This window comes from Corapipo altera, unplaced genomic scaffold (genome assembly GCF_003945725.1).
Source record: "Corapipo altera isolate COAL_440 unplaced genomic scaffold, ASM394572v1 48b, whole genome shotgun sequence".
Taxonomy (NCBI): Eukaryota; Metazoa; Chordata; class Aves; order Passeriformes; family Pipridae; genus Corapipo; species Corapipo altera.
Genome location: NW_020884884.1, coordinates 13,485,451 through 13,506,713, shown reverse-complemented (window position 1 = coordinate 13,506,713; position 21,263 = coordinate 13,485,451). Strand labels below are relative to the sequence as shown.

Sequence of the window (21,263 nt, the reverse complement as noted above, 5' to 3'; positions counted from 1 at the left end):
CTCCACCAACCCTCTTCTCCAGCACCGTAACAAGCCTTCTGCTGACTATAAAAGCAGCATCAGCTCACTCCACAGCCCCAAGAGTGTTAAATACTCTCCTAAATTTTACAAAATGCTGTTGGCATTGTCCCCATGCACATTCCCCTCATGCCATCAACTGCAGGGACCTCTGCCTGACTGCTTTAAAATCTCATAAACTTTCCCACTCTTTCTCAAAGCTGGAGTTACTGCTCTCCCTGGTACTCAGGCTGGCTCCCTTAAAGTTGTGGCCAAGTCAAAAATAAACTTGTGGTTTAAAAATTGCACAGATTTAAGATTTAAAGTGATTATTCATTTCTGCCTCCCTACCTCCTTCCTCCCTCTAAGTGTTTCTGTGACCATCACTAAATTAAAGCAAGTATAAACAAGGCTGAGGAGAATTCCAGCCAATTTTAAAAGCTAAAAGCAGCGTCTCCCCCATCCTATTACTCCCTCCTACTCTTATCCTTGTATTTTATACAAAGGAAGACTTCCCTTTCTTCCTGCCTTTACTAAACAGATTTTCCAACCTTAGGCTCCCATACTTGGGCAATTAATGGAAAAAAGGCATTGTGATGTCACTCATTAATGTGGAAGCCCAGTATAAACCCTAGGTTTAGAGGTCTTCTCCATTTCTTACATATTTCCAGATGACGTATTTCAAGACACAGCCCTGATGTTTCTGGCCTTCTCAGAGGCAGAGTGGATGCTTATATGCATAAACAAGGGCTTTCCAAAATATCTCCCCACCCCTCCAACCATGACTTTACAACTGTCTCATTGCCATGACAGACAGGCTACACCCCAGACCTGGAGGCTTTGAGACCAGCATGGGGACTGGCAATCAGACCAGGAATCAGACCAGCTGACAACCCAACAGGCACTGGAAGCCCTGAGCCTTGCTAACCTTGTCAGGTTTTTCACCACTGAGATTTATGGCAGCTCTGGACAGCTGCAGGACCTGGATTTAAGGGATGCTGAGACTCCGTTTCCTTGTCTAGATTACTGCTGGAGCAATCATGTAACCGGCAGCCAACAGGGAAGAGTGAGAAAAGCAGCTCCATGTCCCTATGGGGCCTTCAGCACAGCTTTGAGTGGAAGCTGGGACTCAGTTGTTGCTATCAGGGATCTTCTGTCAGACTCTACGAAAGCATGAGAATCCTGCGACTCCTGTAGCAGGCTCTTAACATGAGAAGCAGGATCCACACTGGTCCTCTCCAGCAGGAGCAAATTGGGGTCAAACCAGGTAAGAGTCCAATGTGACCAGGCTGAAAACCACCCATAGAGAGAGCCACCCTCACAGGAAACCTGTTCCTCAGCCAGTGCTGGCAGCACATGGCTAGGCATGAGGCAGAAACCACTTTTGTCCTCTCTCTCCCTTCTCTCTTTAAAAGGCTGCAACAAGGACAACTTTCTCCTCACTGGGGCAGCTTTGGCCTGTCAGGTCTGTGTGTCCTTCCTGCCGAGGGCATGCAGCAAGCTGCCCCATTCTCCTTGGCAGGTGAGACTGTTGCAGCACCCAGATCGCTCAGAGAGGGAGGGTTCCCGGCTCAGAGTTTAATCAGGCATTTTTTTTAGCCAGTTACCTGTCTCAAGCTTGATTCCCACTTGAGAAGCACCACCCCACAAACCCCCACGATGGGGCCCCCCCTCTGTAGACTGTGCAAATTGGAATACAAATCAGAGAAAAAAGCTTTCCTCTGTTTGAACAAATTGCTATAGATTCACCCCTGTCTCAGGTCAGAGCCCCCGATGGGAAATATTTTCACTGGCTGACTGCTAATAGACTCTGGAGCAGCCACTGGATCAATACCTGAATAAGAAAATTAGCCAAAGCACACAATCTGATTTTGCCTTGTTTTGAATTACAGCAGGTTTGTGTTTATTTCGCTCCCTTTCCCCTCCTTCCCTCTCTAGCATGCTTCCCCTGTCCTTGCTCCCTGGTTACCTATCTATCAAATCTGGTCAGATTTGTGGGAACATAATAAAGTACATGCAGGAAGATGTAATGCCTTTTGAAAAATGTTTACACACATTAATATTTCCTGGTGAAACTGCAATGTTACCACTCCCTCAGAGAAGATAGTTCAGGAGCAACAGCAAGACTTTCATACACCCTCCTCAAAAAGGCCATATGCATACAATAAAAAAATAAATAAATCTGCAAATTAGGACTGAGATTGGGCTGCACACTCCCTCTCAGAAAACTCAAAAGGTCAGTAGCAAGGTTTCAATGTTGGGAATTTAAAATAATAATAGTAATAGTAGAAGTAATAATAATAAACAGCTCAGTCCTTTCCTTTGATGTTGGTAGCAATGAAGATGTGTAACTACACCTGGGCTAGATTTCAGATGCAGAGAGGGCTAGACAAGTCATCTAGAAGTCATCTTGTTCTCTGAAAGACTTCACCAGCAAGGGAGAAAGTAAAGTGATTCCTTTCACAGAGATTCACTGCTGTGTTTCTGACATCTGAACACATGAACTTCCTAATCCTTTTTTGCTAGTTTAGAGTCTACTTCATTTTAATCTGGAAATGGCCCTATAAAAAGGGGAGAGACAGAGAAATAGAACACAGATACTAAGCACATTAAAGAAAAAAAGCTGCCAAACCAACTGTTCAGCTAGGGCACGTTGCCCAGATAAAATGCAGTGGGAGTAAAATAATTCCTTCTACTTCCTACCCCAGCATCCCACTCCCCATGCCACCTACAATTGTGTCAAATGAAGAGAGAAAGCACGACTCAGTCTTAAGCTTCCTGCTCTGGCGTGTCACGCTGTGAAGCAAAGCCACCAACTGGGCACCTATGGAGAACTCAAAGTGTAAAGAAACCCTGAAGCACTTAACGTGAGACAAGGTCCCTCTGTTACATTAGCACACCACAAGTGGCTTCGGACTAAACAGTTTGAGCTGAACCTCACATCATCCTCTTTATAAAGCTTTCCTCAGAAACTGCACATCTTTCTCCCAACCCAGTCACTTACTGCTACACACCAGGGACAGGACTCTCTTCTCTTGACTTGGTGCACAGAACAGGGTGTCTGCTGGGCATTCCCTGCTTTCTATTCAAGGAAACTGACTGGGTATCCCAAGGGCAAAATCACTTGTGTGTCTAATAAATATATAGATTACATATGCATACACATACACACGTGAGTACATATATACAGACACATGCAGCTATTTTACTCTCTGTGATATGTGGCCAATGGGTTTAGTACCCTTTTCCACTGCCTCTAATCCCAAATTTGTTTAATCTTTATGTTACACTCACAGAAGACTACTAAGTATAACTGTCACCGGAGATTATGCTGCACATAATGGAAAATGTACAAATGTCTATCAGCACATCTTCAGTTTCCCTGCTTGTCCATGTCAGACCGCACCAGGAGTGTGCTAATTACAGCATGTTCAACGAAGAACTTTTAAAGAGGATAGGCCATAAAGCAATCTTTCTCGCAAACACCATGTATCAGGAACCATCTCATTGGAAGAAACTAGAAAAGACATTTTCCAGAAAGCAGCATTTACAGTATGTGATACTGGATAAAGTCCAGTGAGGGACCATTAAAATGGTCAGGTAGGTGGAGCATATGGCATATGAAAAAAAGCTGAGAAAATCTGAGTGGGTTTCTTTGCTTGGTTGGGTTTTTTTCTAAGCCTTAGAAAATGACAAAGGAGGGAAGAAGAACACAGAGTCAGATTCTCCTCAGAGGTGGTTGGTGAAAAGAAGGGCAAAAATCACCAGACAGACTACAGGAAATTCCCATTTCTAAAGACAGAAACTATTTCACCGTGAAGCTGGTCAAACACCAGTAGAGGGTCCCAGAGAGCGTACGGACCCTCTATATTCAGAGAAGCTCAAGATTCAACTGGATGAGGTGCTTAACATCCTGGTGTAACTCCAAAGTTGGCTCTAATGTTAAAGTAGCCTGGCTTTGAGCAGAGGGCTGGACCAGTGACTGTCCAAAGTTTCCATCCAACCTTTTCAATGATTCCATGAAGTAACTACACACACAAATCAGATTTCAACTTGGAGATGTGGAAACAAGGTAAAATACAAAACCACAAAGAACTCTCATGGACATCAGACTTACTTGGTTTGTTTTGGTTTTTTCTTAATATTTGTTCCATTATTGCAGATGCCATCAGACATGAACAAGGGTTTTTATGGCTTAGGACCTCTAAACCAGGCTGCAGTCCAGGCAGTAGGAATTTTTGACTGAGTCCCCAGTTACAATTACTTTGTAACAGATTTTAATCTCTAGACCCTGCTATTTCCCAGAAAAAGGTAAGAGGATTGGAAAGATGCCACAAATTAGATGTAAGTTCAGTCCCAAGCAAATGGAACTTTAGGGTTTCTTTTTTCCCTTTAAAAACTTAACACATTTTTCCCTCTCCCCTCATATACAGTGTTGATTTTCACCTTTACGAAGTTACTGTACTGATTCCCTCCTTGAGGACTATAAAACCTAGAAAGAGATTCTGGGAAGGTGGCCTCAGAGCTCCCAAAACAATGCAAAATGTCACAGCTTTCCCCAGGCAGGGATTCTAGTGGATTATCAAAAAAGTAGTTTTCCCCATATGGATGAATGCTGTCTTTGCTGTAGTTAGTGCCTACAACCACACTGCTCAACTATGGCACCTGGCTGCTGCCACCTATGGGCATGCATGCTCCTGGGGGAGAGCCACCAAATACTGGAGAGGATGAATAATCACCTGTGAAAGGGGAAGGGAAAAGTCACACTCCTGAGAGATAGTAAGGAAAAATGAAAGATCACTCTACACTTTAGGTAGACGAGAGCTTATGTAAATCTTTTCTTCAGCAAAAAGGGCTGCATTTTTCTGTATTCAACCCAACCAACCTAGATGCTGTAGAAGAACTGCAGATTTAGATGTGTTACTCATTGGTTACCCAAGACACTGATCCAGCAGCAATGAACACTACGAGCACAAAAGTATCATGAGGAGACAGCTTCTTTCTCCACCCTGGAAAATTTAGTGTCTGGAGGTTATTCTGTCCTGGAATATGTGGAAGTTGAGTCTTGGCCCCAGCTGACTCCCCACCAGGAAGGGCAGTGCTCCAGAAGACACACAAACTCCCAGAAGCACTCACAGACCTAAAGCCCACATGTCTTCTTGGAGAGTGATGAGATGATGGACAAGTGATCTGGAAATGTATCTGCCCAAGAAAGAGGCTATAAATAAAACTAAAAAATTAAATAAGGGCAAAGACAGCGATAATGTCTGTGATGGGAATACCATGAAATGAATTTGTGTGTGTAAATCTACACACCTGGACAAAGAAAAGGGTGAGGCTGGAAAGATGTCTCAAGGAAGGGAGGATGAGGGAGCACTGGGAGACTGAAAAGACATTTGACAGGAAAAAATAAGAAACAGTACAGTTGACTGTAAGTTTTCTCTATCACTCTTGCTCAGAAATGGGAGCAGTGATGACAGCTCACACCAGCAGAGTAAATACAACAGAGAATACTGGTGTGGCTACAGAAGCAGCCTGGGAAGACTTTAGACCCGACTCAGTTCACATCTGATCTCACACACAGTTCCCAAGAGACCCGTGAGCTGGCCCTTGAACCCAAATTCCCAGCTCCCTGATGAACACCAGGCAAGGTTCTCACCCCTTGAATGAGAAGATACATTTAATGTCAAATGTGTACAAATGATTACAAAAATATTAACAGGAAGGAAAGGAGAGACACAGACACACTGGAAAAATCCCTCTGCTCTGGTCAGCAGGGCAATCTAAACACATTGGGCCAAGGTCTTTCTCAGCTGTTTCTCCAACAGGCGGGGCACTCGGCTATGCTAAGCTCTTCGGTCACCATTCCCTCAGTAGGTGCTGAAGATACTCTGTGCTTCTCCGCAAGTGTTCAAAAGCTTTGTGGAAGAGGGTCAGGAAAATAACCCTCACCAGCACCGTGCCTGCTACTTAATCTTATTCATACAAAAAGATCAAACCAAGCTTCCAGCTGCTGTTTGCCTTCACTGTCGTAACTCAGTATAAAGGTATCACTGGCAGCATCTCAATGCCTCTTGGTTTTTCTTTGCTGCTGTTTCAGCAACAGGAATGTCCATTGTATTTGGACATTTGCATGTGGGGAAGCAGGGGAAAAGGGCTTTCTTCAGTTACAGGATTTTGTTGACATACTCATTTTATGTGCAAAAGCATACAGTCAGACTTTCTTTGCAAAGCCCTCTCTTGCAGAGCCAATACGTGTATTTAAAATAAGGGATAATGCATCCCTTTAATACAGCTTTTGTTGTTCAAACAAGTATTATTTTAAGCACAGTGAATTCAGGAATAATTCTGAAGGTGAAACAACAGGAGCTGAGGAAAGAGAGAAGGCAGATGGGAAGACGGTGGTGACAATGGGACAAAGACTTCCCCCGAGCAGGCCCTTATCTCCAAAGCCAAGTGAGATCCTGAACAGTAGCTCTATTTACGTCCCTTCCTTCTATCTGCACTTTTTAAGGACACCAGAAAAGTTAGGTAACAAACACACGTGACAAAGGCAAGGAAAAAAAACTTCAACCATTGTAATACAATTAAGCAATAGAAAGAAAAAAAATCCTCTTATTCCAGCAAAACAATCCTGCAGGAAAGCAAAGAATGGGAAAAATAAAGAGGAAATCCAAATAACTCTTGCCAGCTACCTACAACTCACTTCAAGACAGCAAGTTGCAAGAGAGACAGGCCTGCAATCACCAGGAAAGGATACTCAGGTGGTATCACACATCAGATAAAACAGTCAAAAACTTTTGGGGTAGGAAAGACTGGTTTTCCCACTATTCCAGATTCACCAACAGAAGTAAACGCATGACTTGCTGAGAGTTAAGCTGTAGTTCAAGTATAATAAGAATTACCCCATTCTGGAATAATCACAAACATAATCCAAGTCCTCCAGAGTAGTGGGGTTTGAAATCAAAGTGCCCAGACACTTTTCAGGCCCAGAGAAACAAGAAATGCCCTACAGAAACAACCATCTTGGAAAGTAGGTCCGAAAAATAGTGACTAGGGAGTTTGGCCTCTCTGGTGGCATGTTACCTGGCTGGCTAAGTCTCCAGGCACTGCACTCTGGTCGGACAAAGCCAGCATACTTTATGAAGAGGGTTCACACTCAAGGATTTTCTGTGTTCCGATGACAGATCTGCTGTCGAGTTCTCCAGCAGCAGCTCACCAAAGGCAGCTCAGGGACTGTCTGAGAGAGTGTCAGTAGTGCAGTGACCACAACAACCAGCCAAAAGATGATCATAAATGCAGCAAAGCAGAAACTGCCACAAAACGAAAAATGTCTTGAATGAAAATTTAATGGTGATGGGGTGGAAAAAACCAAAAATCAAATACCCTTGAAAACCTGTAAACTACTAAGACAGGATTCCACACAAAAACTGAGGTTGCCTGTCTATGCCCTCTCCTTTCATATCTAGATGAAAACACCTCACTGAAATCAGCAGGTTCATCTTCAAAACCTCTGTCTGAGGCAGACAAATGGCATCACCTTCCATTCACACAAACAGAAGGGCAGAAGAAACAAACAGGTCTCATCTTTTTGTGCAACTTAAGCCAAGTTTATTTGTTGCTGCTGTTTTTGTTTGGGCTTTTTCTACATACTTGGTTTACACTGAAGTCTTTAAAATAAAAATGTCATAAAGAAAGACTGACAGCAACAGGATCCAAGCCATTATGTGCAGCATTTCAGGCCAGCATTTTTACGAGAGCAACAGCTCAGCTGCATTTAACTCCCTTGCTTTAGAATTAAAATGCTATCTACAGGAGTAGCGTAGCATAGCAAAGCCAAAAATCATATCCAGGAAAGTGAATTCTCTAAAACTTCCCCCACCCTCCTTCTAACTTCTTTTTTCCCAGAGGATCTGAAGAAACACAAGCATTTCTCCCAGTCAGGCAGTAGCAAAGGCTTGAGTCAGAGTTTGGCCAGCAGCTCTTGCTGGTGGATCACGGGTACAAGGGCTGCCTGCTCACACCCCCATAGCAGCAAGCACTTCTTCTGGGCTAACGAATAAAAAGTCATACATTTCAGCAAGGTAAGCAGGTGTGACAAAGAACATATAGGAAATCAGATCTTATATCAACAAAAATCCAACTAGCCACACATGTCTCAAAAACTGATTACAATAACTCACTGGATCAGAAAAAAAGGGAGAAATACAATACAGGAAAAATCAGAAGAGTTAGTTCAGCAAATGAACCCCTTAATTACAAACTATCACCCATTTTACACCACTGTGGGATTTGGACTACAGCCTTGGTGTCACCTACAGTTGTTCTACCACAGACAGCAGCAATGCTCACAGAGTATCTGGGACTGTAAAAAAAAGCATATAGGACTATGTATGAAAATTCTACATTAAGTCTTCCTGGAAGTGCTAAGACTAGCCCCTTTTTATATGACTTTTAATTGCTTTCTGGCAGATGTGCAATCCTGTTCAGGGAAGGCTTCTGCCTGATGGGGATGGTGGTTCTCACTTGCTCTTCCCATCTTTCATTTTCAACAGCAACAATGTCACGGGTATTATCATGAGGCCAATGAAAGACAGAAATATTCTCACTCTTCAAATTTACACACATCATCAAAAGCATCCATTTCTTTCCTCTCGTTTTTTTTTTTTTTTTTTACATCCAGCAATAGCTAGACACATTTCCTTCTCATTTCCCTGTCTACCTCACCAAGCATATCACAGATCCCAGTACTTTTAGCACCTTCCCCTGCTTCCTCCTTCTGCAAAGCTTTTATTTAGGGCTAACAAGCAAAAAGCTCATGAATGTGGTTTCCTTCCCCCAAAATCTTCACTTACTACTTCCTCTAGACTTACTTTGAGACAATCAAATGCAATTTTTAAAATTAAAATCTGTCTAATAAGTATTAGTTCTTCTGGAGCTTTCCTGCACACTGCCCTATGCCAGGAAATAAAGTTTGTGGTACTAGGCTTCATTTTTCTTTACTGCTCTTTTAAATGTCTGTATAAAATGCCCCGCTGACCCATCTGAAGCTGAGTGATAAGCAGCTGATCTACTGTGTTTTACTCAACGTCTCTTATCTAAAACCATCTCCTTCAGCAAGCCATATGCTGCAAACATACTTTGAAATGTCTCCATAATAATCCAGGAAGCAGAACTGTTTGTCAAATAGCACACACACTACTGCTGGCCACTTGGAATAACCATCAGCCACAAGTAGGTACATATGCTCATTGTGATCTGCAAAAATCAGCATGGCATCTTTGCCAAGGCTTAGCAAATGCCAGTGTGGTTTCTAGTTTCAATAACTACCATTCACTTTGGCTAATTTCTCCTTCTACGTGGAGTTTCAAGCCTGATTACCAACCACAAATACATAAGAAACTGCTCCTTTCAATTTGTAGCAGTGATATTCATGCCTCTCACCCAACATCCTAACATGAAAGATTTATGGTATTAATCATGCACATCATAGTAAACAGTCATTCTCTACTGTCGATTGCATTTTTCTGCTGAAATAAGGATGAAAGTCCTAAGCTGCTTATCATTTGACCAGCCAGAAAACAAACTATTATTGTGCTATTTTAACCAAAGCCAGAGCTTAGTTTCTATGGGTAACATCTTCAGATGCAGCTACATGGTTCAGGAGCTTGACTATCCTGTTTTGAAAAACAATTTAGAAACTTAATCACAGCTAAATGCAGTGCTTGTCTATGCAAGGAGTTATTCAGGACTAGCTTTTCAAAATTAAAGATTAATTCTTAGACCTGTTGTTCAGAGGTTGTTTTTCACCACATCAAACTGCATTAAGCCAGTTTGCACTCCTACATCTATGCTTGCTCGAAAAACACCACTGAGCAAGAGCAACCCTGGCATTTGTCTTGCTAGAGTTCACACAGGACTGCAGTAGCTAAGCTGCTGCAGCCCTCAGACTTCAAACTGCACCCAATAAGCCAGTTAGCTGTTTTAACACCCAGTGGTACAGCCTGGAGTTGAGTCTGTTTGTGCTGCAATCCAAAAGCAAGCATGAACCTCATGTAGGTGCCCCACAACTTATCTATCAAGCAGTTGAGTGCAGTATGTTGCTGCCAGGAGACCCCAGGAACAGGAGGCTCAGCACACACCTCAAAGCCCACTCAGAATGTTGCATGAGTGGCTGGAGCACAGGCCAGGCTGAGCTGCTACAGCTGTACTGCAATTAGTAACTAAAACTGAGAGTTTAAAGAGAGCTCAAGAGTGCACCCACAAGTCACAGTTCCTACTTCTGTGTAGGCATAGTGCATGTGCACTGTAAGTTGAATTGTCAAACAAAAATCACTGACATTAAATCCTTTTGGGCTTCATTAGCATTTGGGAAACAAACACTAGAAATTTCTCACTGTCTTCATACTTGTAAGAAAAATAAGAATATGGATTAGCACATACTTTAAATGACAAAACGTGTTGGAATATTCAGATTTATCTTTTGCTTCTTCAAAAGCTGTGTTCTGCTCCAGCATCCAGCCTTATTTTAGAGTCATAGCTCCACCCTTGTTATCACAACTTCTCTCCTTTGTCCCAGACACTGTCCCTCATCATGTACCAATTATATGGTCCCCTGCTTTTCTTCCCATCCCAAATCTTTGCTCCTTCATAGCAAACACAGACTTTTTGTCCTTTCCTCCAGGTACAAGCAACAGTCATTTAATCTCCTCCATTCATGACAGAGGTTTTTCGTAGCAAGAAATACTGCTTCTTTGATCAAGTGCAAAATAATTTAAATTGTTGCAGAATGAGTCAACAGATTCTGAAACTGGTCCTTCTGCAGATCCGCACAGCAAAGTTATGTATGTACCCACAATTGAAAGATTTCTTTCTCTGCCAGCGCTGTACAGTAAGATTCAACTTCTAGAAGACCTCCAAGAGATGTCCTAAAATAAATCCTAACCTGTGTATGAAGATGAGCTAAATTAGTAGTGAAAGACAAAACATGGTTGTGTTTTCTTATTAAAAAAGCTTGATTCTGCGATAACTGGATCAAAGCCTGTTTTCAGTGGCTTATGCCTTCTTATTGAGGATGTATTTACCTTGGATCTATCAGCCACAGGGATTGTACTTAATACCAGCTGCACTTTACCAGAGAGAAAAGGATGGTTAAAACTTCGCTGATGTTCGATTCTCCATTCTGCTACAGGCAAATCACTTAATCTCCATCTCATTTCCCCACATGCAGAATGGAATAACTGTAGGCAACAGGGGTATTGTAAAGATGGAAGTTCATGGATATTACAGTGATGGGAAACACAAGAAATCCTACATGTGCACTCTGAGAGGGATTTTCAGGGTCTGACAACTGCAGTGGAAATGCCCCCACCAGTTAAATTTTCTTAACACCACAGCTGGATTCACTTGACTGGCAAGGGAGTTTAGTCTCCCATCCCCAGCTGGCTCTTGCTGCTCAGGTTACTTTTGTGAGCCTCAGTTTCTCACATTTCTGCTATTCTGAGGAATGCTCCAAGTCAGACTAATCCATTTATTAAACTTAGCAAAAGACAGTAATTCTTCACTCTAAATCTACAAATGCCTTTTTCCTACTGTGCAAGGCATGCAAGAAGCACCAGAAGGTGAAAAGGTATTTGTAAGTAAAAGCCATTTTGACACATTTCTCAAACACCTGTCTGAATCATATCTTTGTTTTTCCTTTTTATTTCATCACAAAGGCACACAAGAGATGCACAAGATTCCCATCTCCATTTATTTTAAAACAATTTACACTAATTAGTGAAGGATCATTTCCTTCTGAACAGGAGCAGCAACAGCAAGCAGTTACTCTTGTATTAAATGTCCACCTGCAGACATCCTAAAGCCTTTCTCACAGCTTGACTTTAGCTTTCAATGTTATGTCAGTTCTTCTTTAGACAGCATTTGCTAATTTGTCTTCGGAAACTGCTGTTCTTACTGCACCTTTGTCGATTGCTGTCCTCACCCTGCCATCATTTCCATTTACATAAACTCAGTAAAGTATCTGCATGCCATTTGTCCTACACTACAGCTCACAGTGGAAAGAAACCACAAGCCGCCACATCACCGTCAGAGGGATTTTTAGTTACATCAATGAGATCTTTCCTATGCAAGCTAAAGCAAAGGGGTAACAGCCAACACCACGGCCACGAGCAATTTGCAGCACGAGTGAAAAGAGCCACAAGAAAGCAAGAGGTCGGCAAAATCAATAAAAGCTGCTAGAGATCCTTGCTCGCCACCTTGATACACCCTCTCTCCCTGGGGGTCTGCAGCCGAGCACATCCCTGTGACCTGCTCTGAGAACAGTGCTAGTGACTTCAAATCACCAGGTGACTTCAAATCACCAGTGGGCTGTCCCGCCTTATTTGCAACCACTGAAATATATAATTGTGTCTACACGGCTGTTCATTACTAGCACAATACTGAGAACACAGAGTGCTTTACAGAGGCATACAGAGGGAGCATTTTTCTCAGAGGAGTTCAAACATTACTAGAACCATAAAGCGCTCTATACATTTTGGGAATACAGTCACAAGCACACACTGGAGTAACCACACTGTCTAGTCTAGAAGAACAAGTAGAAAATTTAAAGAACTAATCATTTATATCAGTTGTCTCTCTACTCCCCTGGTTAACTTTAGGCATCTCCCTTCTCCAGCCAGGGACCAGAGTATTTGGGCATTAAACCTAAAGCTTAATAGTCAGAAGCTGACCTTGGATACAGCGCAGCAAATACACTGGTGCAAAGAACTCCCCGCAGGCAGCCACAATGCTCAAAAGACAATTTTGCTTTAAGCTAGGGCCCCTAAGCCCATGTTTTCCAAGAGCCAAAGCACCGGTATCAATCAAATACTTCTGCTGTGGCCCCCTCAGATCTGTTGCCTTATGGAACCAAGGCGATAGATGTATCGCAGCACTAATGCCCTCATCTGATAATTTTAGGGCCCTGATAGCCAGACTTCACCTTGCTGTCTTTTCTCCCTCTTCCAGAGCAAGGCAATGAGGATTCGTCTTCCCTCAAATCTGTTCAGATTTCTTTAATCCTTAAATACCTTTTCCTTTCGAGAACCAAAACCAAACAAAACCCTAAATGAACAGCACCACCACCAACAAATCACAATACCACAACTACATAGACACATGAAAGAAAAAAAAAGGTTAATGAAGGATATAAGAAATCTGCACTCACTTTATTGTATGATCTTTGGAAATGGATAAGAAGGAACAGAACAGCACTTTCACCAGAAGAGTATTACAAAGAAGAGAGAGGAGAACAAATAGAAAAGGGTAAAAGGGAAAAAAAAAAAAAAGTGGGACGGTGGGCTGGGGAGGGCGAGTCATGAAGTGCTTGTGTACAGTGTGACATAGCTTCAGACCCAAAGAGAAACCCGGGAGAGATGCAAAGTGGCACGCAGGCAGTCGTCGCCAAAACCCGGACGCCGCAGCTCCGTCCCGGGCGCCCGCTGCCACGCTCCGTCCCGAAAGACGGACAGCGGGGTTTGCCAGAAGTCCGCCAAGGTGGCCACGGAGAGAATGAGCCACCATCCGCGTTCCCCGGCCGAGCCGAGCCCGGCCAGCCCGCCCCACGCGTGTCCGGCTGGGACACGGGCGCTCCCACAGCCGGACTGCATCCCTAGGAAGTCCCGGCCCCATCTCTCTCTCTCTCCGCGGGAGAAGGGGCGCACCCCGGCACCCCCCGCCGTCGGGGCGGTGCAACGCCTCCCTCTGCCGGGCAGCGGCGGAGCGGCGCGGCCCCGCCGCCCAGATGTGCTCCGCAGGCACGGCTGGAGAGGAGCCAGCCGGCAGCACGGGGAAGGACGGGCAGCTTCCTGCGCCTTTCCCTTGGGCGGGAGGGGAAGCAGGAGCCGCCTGCAGCACCGTGCTGTGCCTGGGCAGAAGTCAGGAAAAGAAACAGGAGTCTAAGCCCTCGTTCCGTGAAACACCTGACAAAAGTCTCTCTGCCTCCCGGCAAGTCCTGTCCTAGCTAACCTGTCGGTAAGCGCCCTTCTCCCACGTGAATTTTGTTGAGCCAAGATCAGCTGATGCTCAGGATCTCCTTTTCCTGGCTCCACTTCTCGACCTCTTTCCCTTAATGCAGCGCTTTTGACTGTCAGTTCCATTAATTTCTTCATCTAAACAGCAAGGGTTTGGCTATAAAAACAAACTTTTGTTGTTTCTTCAACCACTTCCCCCAGATAAGTAGCAGATGAAAGCTTTTTTCTTTTCAAAGCCAAGTACTTTGGATCCTAGCAGAGTAGAAATCTCACCAGTTAAACATGGGCATAGAGACATGAAACACACAAACTCTCCTCTCTCATTTCTTCACAACACATCACTCTTTCTGGTGAATCCTGAAGGCCTTGCCAGATCAGCATTCTGCTGTGTGGTGTCAGTGCCATACCCCTCCCTTCCTCCACAAGCCCAGGAGACACTGGCACATTTTCCCCTTCTGAATTTAAACCTGTGCCACACCAGCAGATGATAATCAGCAAAAGGTGTCTGGGACACCTTGACCGCTTGAAATCTCAGTTTTCTTAATAGTTTCAGTGTACCTAAAATCTGGGCTACCAGGTACAGCCTAAAGAATCACACACTGTATTACCTACAGCATCTCTGAGGACAAACCAACACTATCCATAGCCTGTTTTCTAGAAGGCTCATCTTCCCTACAGCAAAACATAGCCCATTCTGATGACAGAACACAGCAACCCTTCCCTTCTGCAGAAAAGGTACTAACATCTCACCTATCCTGATGAGAGCTTAACTGGTGAACTGTCTCTCCAGAGCTACACAGGCAAACCAGTTGACTGTAGACTTCCCTTATGCTGACTAAAGAAGCCTTTTGCAGGTAGGTTTAAGGACATTTCCACAGAGAAAGAAAGAAGTAGTCTTTCACTAGTTGAAATGCATCTCTCTCTATTACTTGTGCCAGCACACTGGCATTGGCCAAAAGGCAGTTTCCTACCCCCCACCCCCCAACTCTGCCCTCCTCACAACAAGTCGTAGCCACACAGGCATGTTTTTTAGCCATAGATTATACTTAATGAAGCAAGAGAGCACAGTATGTGTGGAGGGAGGGACTGGAAGCCTGAAAATGCACTATTCAAGCAAGCAGAATAGCAGTAACTCATCAAAACACAGGCAAAACAGTAGGGCTTCTGGTTGATGGGAAGCGTCACAAGATCCCTAAGGTACCAGCATAGAAGTCACTTTGGCTTATTCCTTAAAAATAAGAACAGCAGCCTCAGCAGCACAGCACCCCTTACTGCCTTGGCTGAATTGCTGTCTGACTACTGAACCTCCAGGTCCATCTTTTGCTGCATCTTCCATTTATTTGGAGTCACTTCTTATACCTACCTCCCCCTCTCTCAAATTCATCTGAAATACATATACCAATATTTCAAAAACTCCAGTGCAAACCAGACACAGTGATAATTTTAAAAGCTATGCTGCTCATGTCAAATTATTCAACATCTGTCTTCATGTTCCCACAGAAATTAGCATAGGATGGTGGTTTCTGATGACACCTATAGTGAAATATTTTGACTTCATTCAGCAAGTTGCAAACAACCTGTCAAGAGGATAATGTCAGTTTTCTAGTACTGCATATTAAAGTCAATTGAGGGCTTATCTGGTGTATGAAGCTACTGACCTGACCTAAAACTAGAGGCTCTAGTGTCACAGGAGAGTCAATGTGACACATTACAGCTGGAGAACAGCAAGGCATTCTGAAGCACTGGGCTGGATAGATTTAATGCCTTGACCTTAAAGAGCTGTTAAAGACTTATGCAAATCTTGGATCAACCCAGTCCTTTGGTGAGTCTATTTCTATGGCACTCCAGTTAGAAAACTCATTCCTCAAAAGGCTGTATACAGCCTAAGCCACCACAGATTTAAGGGCTGGACAACAAAGATAAATGGTTGAGCACAAAAGATGTGTGAACACGTGTGTATGTTTTTATATATATACATACACACATATATAGTTTGGAGGACCACTGCATTCATACTTCACATTTTCCAGATAGAATCAGTCAAAAAGTGACTCACAGAGCCAGCTCTGCCCCTCCTTTAGCCAGTGATCTGCTCAGCCATTTCTGAGGGCACAGGGTATGCTGAGATGACAGCAAGGTGTCTGGAGAGCTCCATGTCTTGGACCCCTGTTCCTGCCAGCAAATCAGCTCTAGGCAGAGGCAGGTGAGAGGGATGGATCCAGGTCACCAGGCTCCAGGTGACATTAGAGTGTCTGTGCCCCAGAAACTGGCAGCAAAAGACATGCACGCACACAGGTTGCAAGACTGTGTGAGGCATACTGCATTGTAAACTCTAGTAAAAGCATTTTTACCTTACAGATAAAAGGAGCAGGAAACAAATCCTGTCATGTGTACATGAAATGAAAAAGTGCAGATGTTTATGGCTTAAACCCAGGATATGTTTTACCATGACACTCCTCCATCACAGACACAAGGAAACAGTCTTCCAGTAGATTTATTTTTTGGCTGTCTGTAGTGGCATCTCAGGGGTGATGGTGCCTCTTTAAAGAGAGAGCCTTAACAGGTCATTTATTCCCCACTTCTGAGGCCAGGGCAGGCCCACTCTGGTCTGCAAGTGCTTCACCCCCTCCAGTTTCAAGTGCAGCCCATCCAGGCCCTCTGATCATGGTACCAGCCAGCTTTCCCTGCTGCCCAGCCTAAACCTGCCTTCTGTTTCCTTTCCATCACCCTGTTGTATGTAGCCCCTCATCACATATTGTGATGCCCATTCCTGAAATGCCTTTTCTGCAGGTGAATTTTGAGAGGCAGGGGACAAAACATCCCACTTTTTTATTCCACCTGAAAGGCTGCTGCTGATCAGCTGGGCTGTGCTAGTTGCAAGACAACCCAGAAGTGTGAATTATATCCTGCACATGGAGCAAGCACAGCAGCAGCACTGTGCACACTCTGAACCAGAGCTACACAAGTCCTGAAATCTACAGAGTGGGAAGCAAGAGGCACACTCTTCCCCTTGAATACCATCCCCCCACAGCACCAATCCTCCCCTTTCAGTCTAATTTATAGTCTTAAAGTCTTGATAACTCCAAGCCTGGACGGGCAAGTCCCCTGTCTCCTTACCTCTTCCTTCCTCCTCCCCAATTCTGACATTTTCTACAGATCTGTTACAACTTGCTCCTTATCTTGACCAGCAGCATTAACGCACCAGGATTGAAAGGCACGTGCAGCCCGGGAAATGGGCTACCACAAAAGGCTAATAAGAGTTGCTTCTTGGCAGTCTGCTGAATTGCCTTCCCAATCAGGCCAGCCTTGTCTCACTGCAACAAACAAGGCTAAAAGAATGGGATCAGCTAATGAGAAGAAGGTTTCAGACACACTTCAGTCATTACAACAAATGCCAATTTATATAACAAGCCTCTTCAGGTAGCAGGCATAAAGCACCTTGACTCCTAATTAAATTGCACCTCGACTGTAAATGCTCCTTTCCCAGAAACGCCCTTATACACATTTTATTTATACCATTCATCTCAATAAACCTCTCCAACAACTCTGCTCTCCTAGACAGAGGTCTTTTGTGCACATCCATGTGGGTGTATTATTTAAAGGGTACATCACATGGATACTTTATCTTGTTTAATCTGATTTAATCTCAGGAGATTTGCTAAAGCAAAATATATTTATAGACCCCTATAGATGCCTCCCCCAATCTCCACTGCCATACATAAATATTCAAAGCAGAAAAACGGATCTGAACCATGACACTTGAGTTCTCATAATTTCTACATTTGGTGCCACGTGAGATCAACATTCACAACACAGAATGGTCAAGTACTGCTTAAAGCTGTGGTGAGAGATTTAGGAAAAATCCAAGTGGGGGGGGTAGTAGGACTAATTTCTAATCCTGCTTTATTTATCCTCGCAAATATAACCATATCAATCCAGCTCTGCTCAACCCATCAGTAACAGCAATCTTGCATCCAAAGAAACAGTGCTGGCTGCACAAGGCATGCAAACAGCACAGGTTAGTGGACTGAAGACAGGATTGGGAAAGACAATATGAAAACTATCAGCCACCATTCAGTGTACTGATTCCACAAGACACTGCTTGGGCTGCGCTCAGTGACAGCTGTGTATTAAGGCTCCTGATTTTGGATAGTTTGAAGAGGTAGGGGTGGGGAGAGGAAAGAAGAGACTGGGTTTCCCCTTTGTGTAGTTAAGTAAGAGAACAGATACAAGTAGTGTACCATTTTGGCTCAAAAGAATGGCTTCATCTTAGTGTATGTCTCTATATGTGCTTTCTTTTGTACACAGTTTTTCCAATCTCTCTGTGAGAGAAAAAGACAAAAACATGAGTAAGTTATTCTGAAGATCTAATTTAGCAGCAACTGTGTCAAATGCAAGTTCACTGAAGTGGATGAAAAAATACATCAGGCAACCTTTTAAAGCACATTTAAGCAAACCTGGTTTTAAGCTCTGTCCCTCTTGCTACAATCCTGAGCTGAGAGGCCATTCTACAGCAACTGACAGCTATTCAGCAGCAAGAACACTAAAGTGAAATAATATAAGTTCGGCTAAAAGCAGATTACCTGTTTTAAAGGAATAAATAACATGCCCTGACCAGGTTTCTGTACCACAAACTCATTCTACTCCTCATCTTTCCAGCCTTCTGAGGGTCATACAATTTTCATCTGGACACGCAGACCGGGAGAAAACACATATACTGAGAGGAAGAAAGAAAAAAATAAAGGAAGCTAAACGCCCTCTATTTAAAATGGTTATTTTACAAAACAGACCCAAACTCAAATTAACACCCCAGCCCTCAAGGAGAAAGGAGGAATTGTTTCCATTAAAGAAATACATCATTAAAAAGTGACCTACAAAGACTTACCCACAGTCAGTGAGACTGAACTGATCTTTGCCAGAGCTCACACAAGAGACTGGCTGCGTGCTGTTAAAAAAAGAGGGAGCGGGGGGGCTGGATTCTCTCACTGGGGTCTCTCTTCAGAGCTCAGAGAGCCTGGCTTGTTAGAGGCAGAGGCATGCCTTCCAGGAGGACTTTACAGCAACGCACAACTGAGTTGTAAGCCAAGATAAAGCCGGCTTGTTATGAGAGACAAGACTTGTGGGTTGCTTTTATTTATTTTTTCCCAGTGTATTGGAAATGCAGATCTTGTAAAGCAAGAACTAAGAGAGGGCTGGGAGAGGGAAAGGGGGGCTGCACGGCTGGCTAACGTAAATTCCGGGTGCTTTCTCAGCCTAAGCTTGTGCTCGGCGGTGGCACAGGGTGCCATCCCCCCACCTCTGCCCTCGCACTAAGGGGCTGCGGGAGGCAGACCTCTCATGAGAAGACCATCCGAGCTTGCCATTTGCCACCCTGCCTGCAAACAAGGAGAGGAAGTAAGCTCCGTAAACGCAACAATAATAATAGTAAAAGATGGAAAAAAAATCAAACAGCCGGACATCAGCTCTACCACAGATCACCACCCACCCACCTCCATCACCTTAAGAAGAAAATCAGCAGCAAAGTTCCATAGGGTGCAAAATCAGCCTCGCCCCTCCCGGGGCGCCCGGCAGGGCTCGCCGTGGGGAGTGAGGGGGAGCCGGGGCAGGGCGGGGAGCCGGCCCCGCCGAGCCGGGAAGAGCCGCCCCCCGCGCCAGCAGCGGAGAGCGGGCTGCCCGCGGTAGCAGGGGAAGGAGACCCCCGAAGCTCCGACGCGGAGCCCCGCGGGGCAGCGCCGGCCGCCCTTGTCTGTGCTCGCCGTGCCGGTAGTCCTGCGAGGAAGCAAACCCGCAAGCGCAGGGCGGGGAGGGGATCCTCCATCCTCCCCTTGCCCCAAAGAAAATGCAACTCGGAGGTGCTCCCGGAGCCGCCCCCACCGACATCAGCGTGGCGTCCCCACGCGAGTGGGGAGGCAGGGCCGGGGCCCGTGTCGTTCCCCCGGCAGCAGCCCCGCTGGCGGTCCCTGCGTGCCATGTCGGCGGACTCGTATATGGGAGGCGGCCAGAGGTTACGGCGAGGAATTATGAAGTAGCTACAGGCGCTGGAAGCCCTATTGCTGCATCAATCTCTCCGCTCAGGCTGCGACGAGCTTCGCCGGCATCATTTACTTTCTCCTGCAGGTGCTTTTTAACTTTGATCCCACCGCTGCTGTCTGTGCCCTCGCCCCCAACCCCTCCGCCCTCCTCCGCATACAGCGACCGTGACAGGTCCCTTACCGTACACCCCTTGTCCCCTGCTGTACACCGGCACCAGAGACAGGAATAAAAAACAGATCATGTCCATCTTCAAGGCAGAGGCTTCATCGCCGGCGAAGAAAAACAGCCAAAACAGCTCAGGCAGCATCCGGCGGGGGAGCAAGGAGCAGCCGAAAGCCTCCCGAAACACCGCCCCATGCGCCCCGCTCCGCGCCGGGCACCGGCGTCCCTCGGGCGGAGGAAGGGACTCCCCCCCCCCCCAATCGGGGCCGCCTAGGGGTAAAATTTAAAAAAAAAAAAAAAAAAAAGAAAGAAAGAAAGAAAGGAATTAAAAAAGGAGAGAGAGAGTGAGGGAAGGAGGCAGGGAGGGCAGGAACGCGGAGCGCCGCTTCCCGCTTCCCCTCGCCAGGTTGCTCGAGGATCTCCAGGCGAACAGGCAGCCCCGCCCGTACTCGGGGTACAGGGAAAGGCCAGCCCGGGGGCACTGGGCTGGCGCCGGGATAGGGCAGGAGAAGGGCTCGGGCCAGCCCAGCGCTATCCCCCAGCCCCCGCGGGAAAGGGGGCTCCTTTGTTCAGCAGGAGCTGCCGAGCTCTGCCCGAAGTCCCGCGCTACTCAAAGTGCTGCCAACTGGGGCCAACTTCAGTGAGTTCTCGCCCTCTCTCCTCCTAGCGAGGCTCTGGCCGCAGCCCCAGAAGCGGACGGGGAGAAGGAGAAGGAGGTGGAGAAAAAGGGGGGAAGCGAGGGTGGGGGGTAGGAGCCAGCTGCTGAAAGGCGGAGGGAGGGATAGGTGATTCCTCTTTTCCAGATCTTCTGGGGAGGGGATTGTTGTAATTAATCAAATCCAGGAAGGATTTTGTGTTTGGTTTGTTTTTTTTTTTTCTTTTTAAAGCGGCTCCCAAGAGCTCCCCCAGCTGCACTGCATCGCCCCAGCCAGCCTGAAGGGAGAAGCAAACGAGGAGCAGACAGACCACGCACCCTCGTTTCGCCTGCAGCTCAGCCCGGCTCTCCTCGCCTCCTCCCCAGCCTGCCAGGTCCTTCTCCCTACAAAACTTTCCCTGATG

General features: G+C 45.5%; 1 protein-coding gene across 1 annotated transcript in view; it reads right to left on the bottom strand.

Moving 5' to 3' along the window:
* Positions 1-21,006, bottom strand: part of MDGA1 (MAM domain containing glycosylphosphatidylinositol anchor 1) — a 143,592-nt gene extending 122,586 nt beyond the window's left edge. The window contains exon 1 of the mRNA XM_027641719.1: positions 20,223-21,006. Within this exon, the coding sequence (XP_027497520.1) occupies positions 20,223-20,349 (127 nt within the window). The 5' untranslated portion in view covers positions 20,350-21,006. The remainder of the gene's footprint in view (positions 1-20,222) is intronic.
* Between the last annotated feature and the right edge of the window lie 257 nt (positions 21,007-21,263).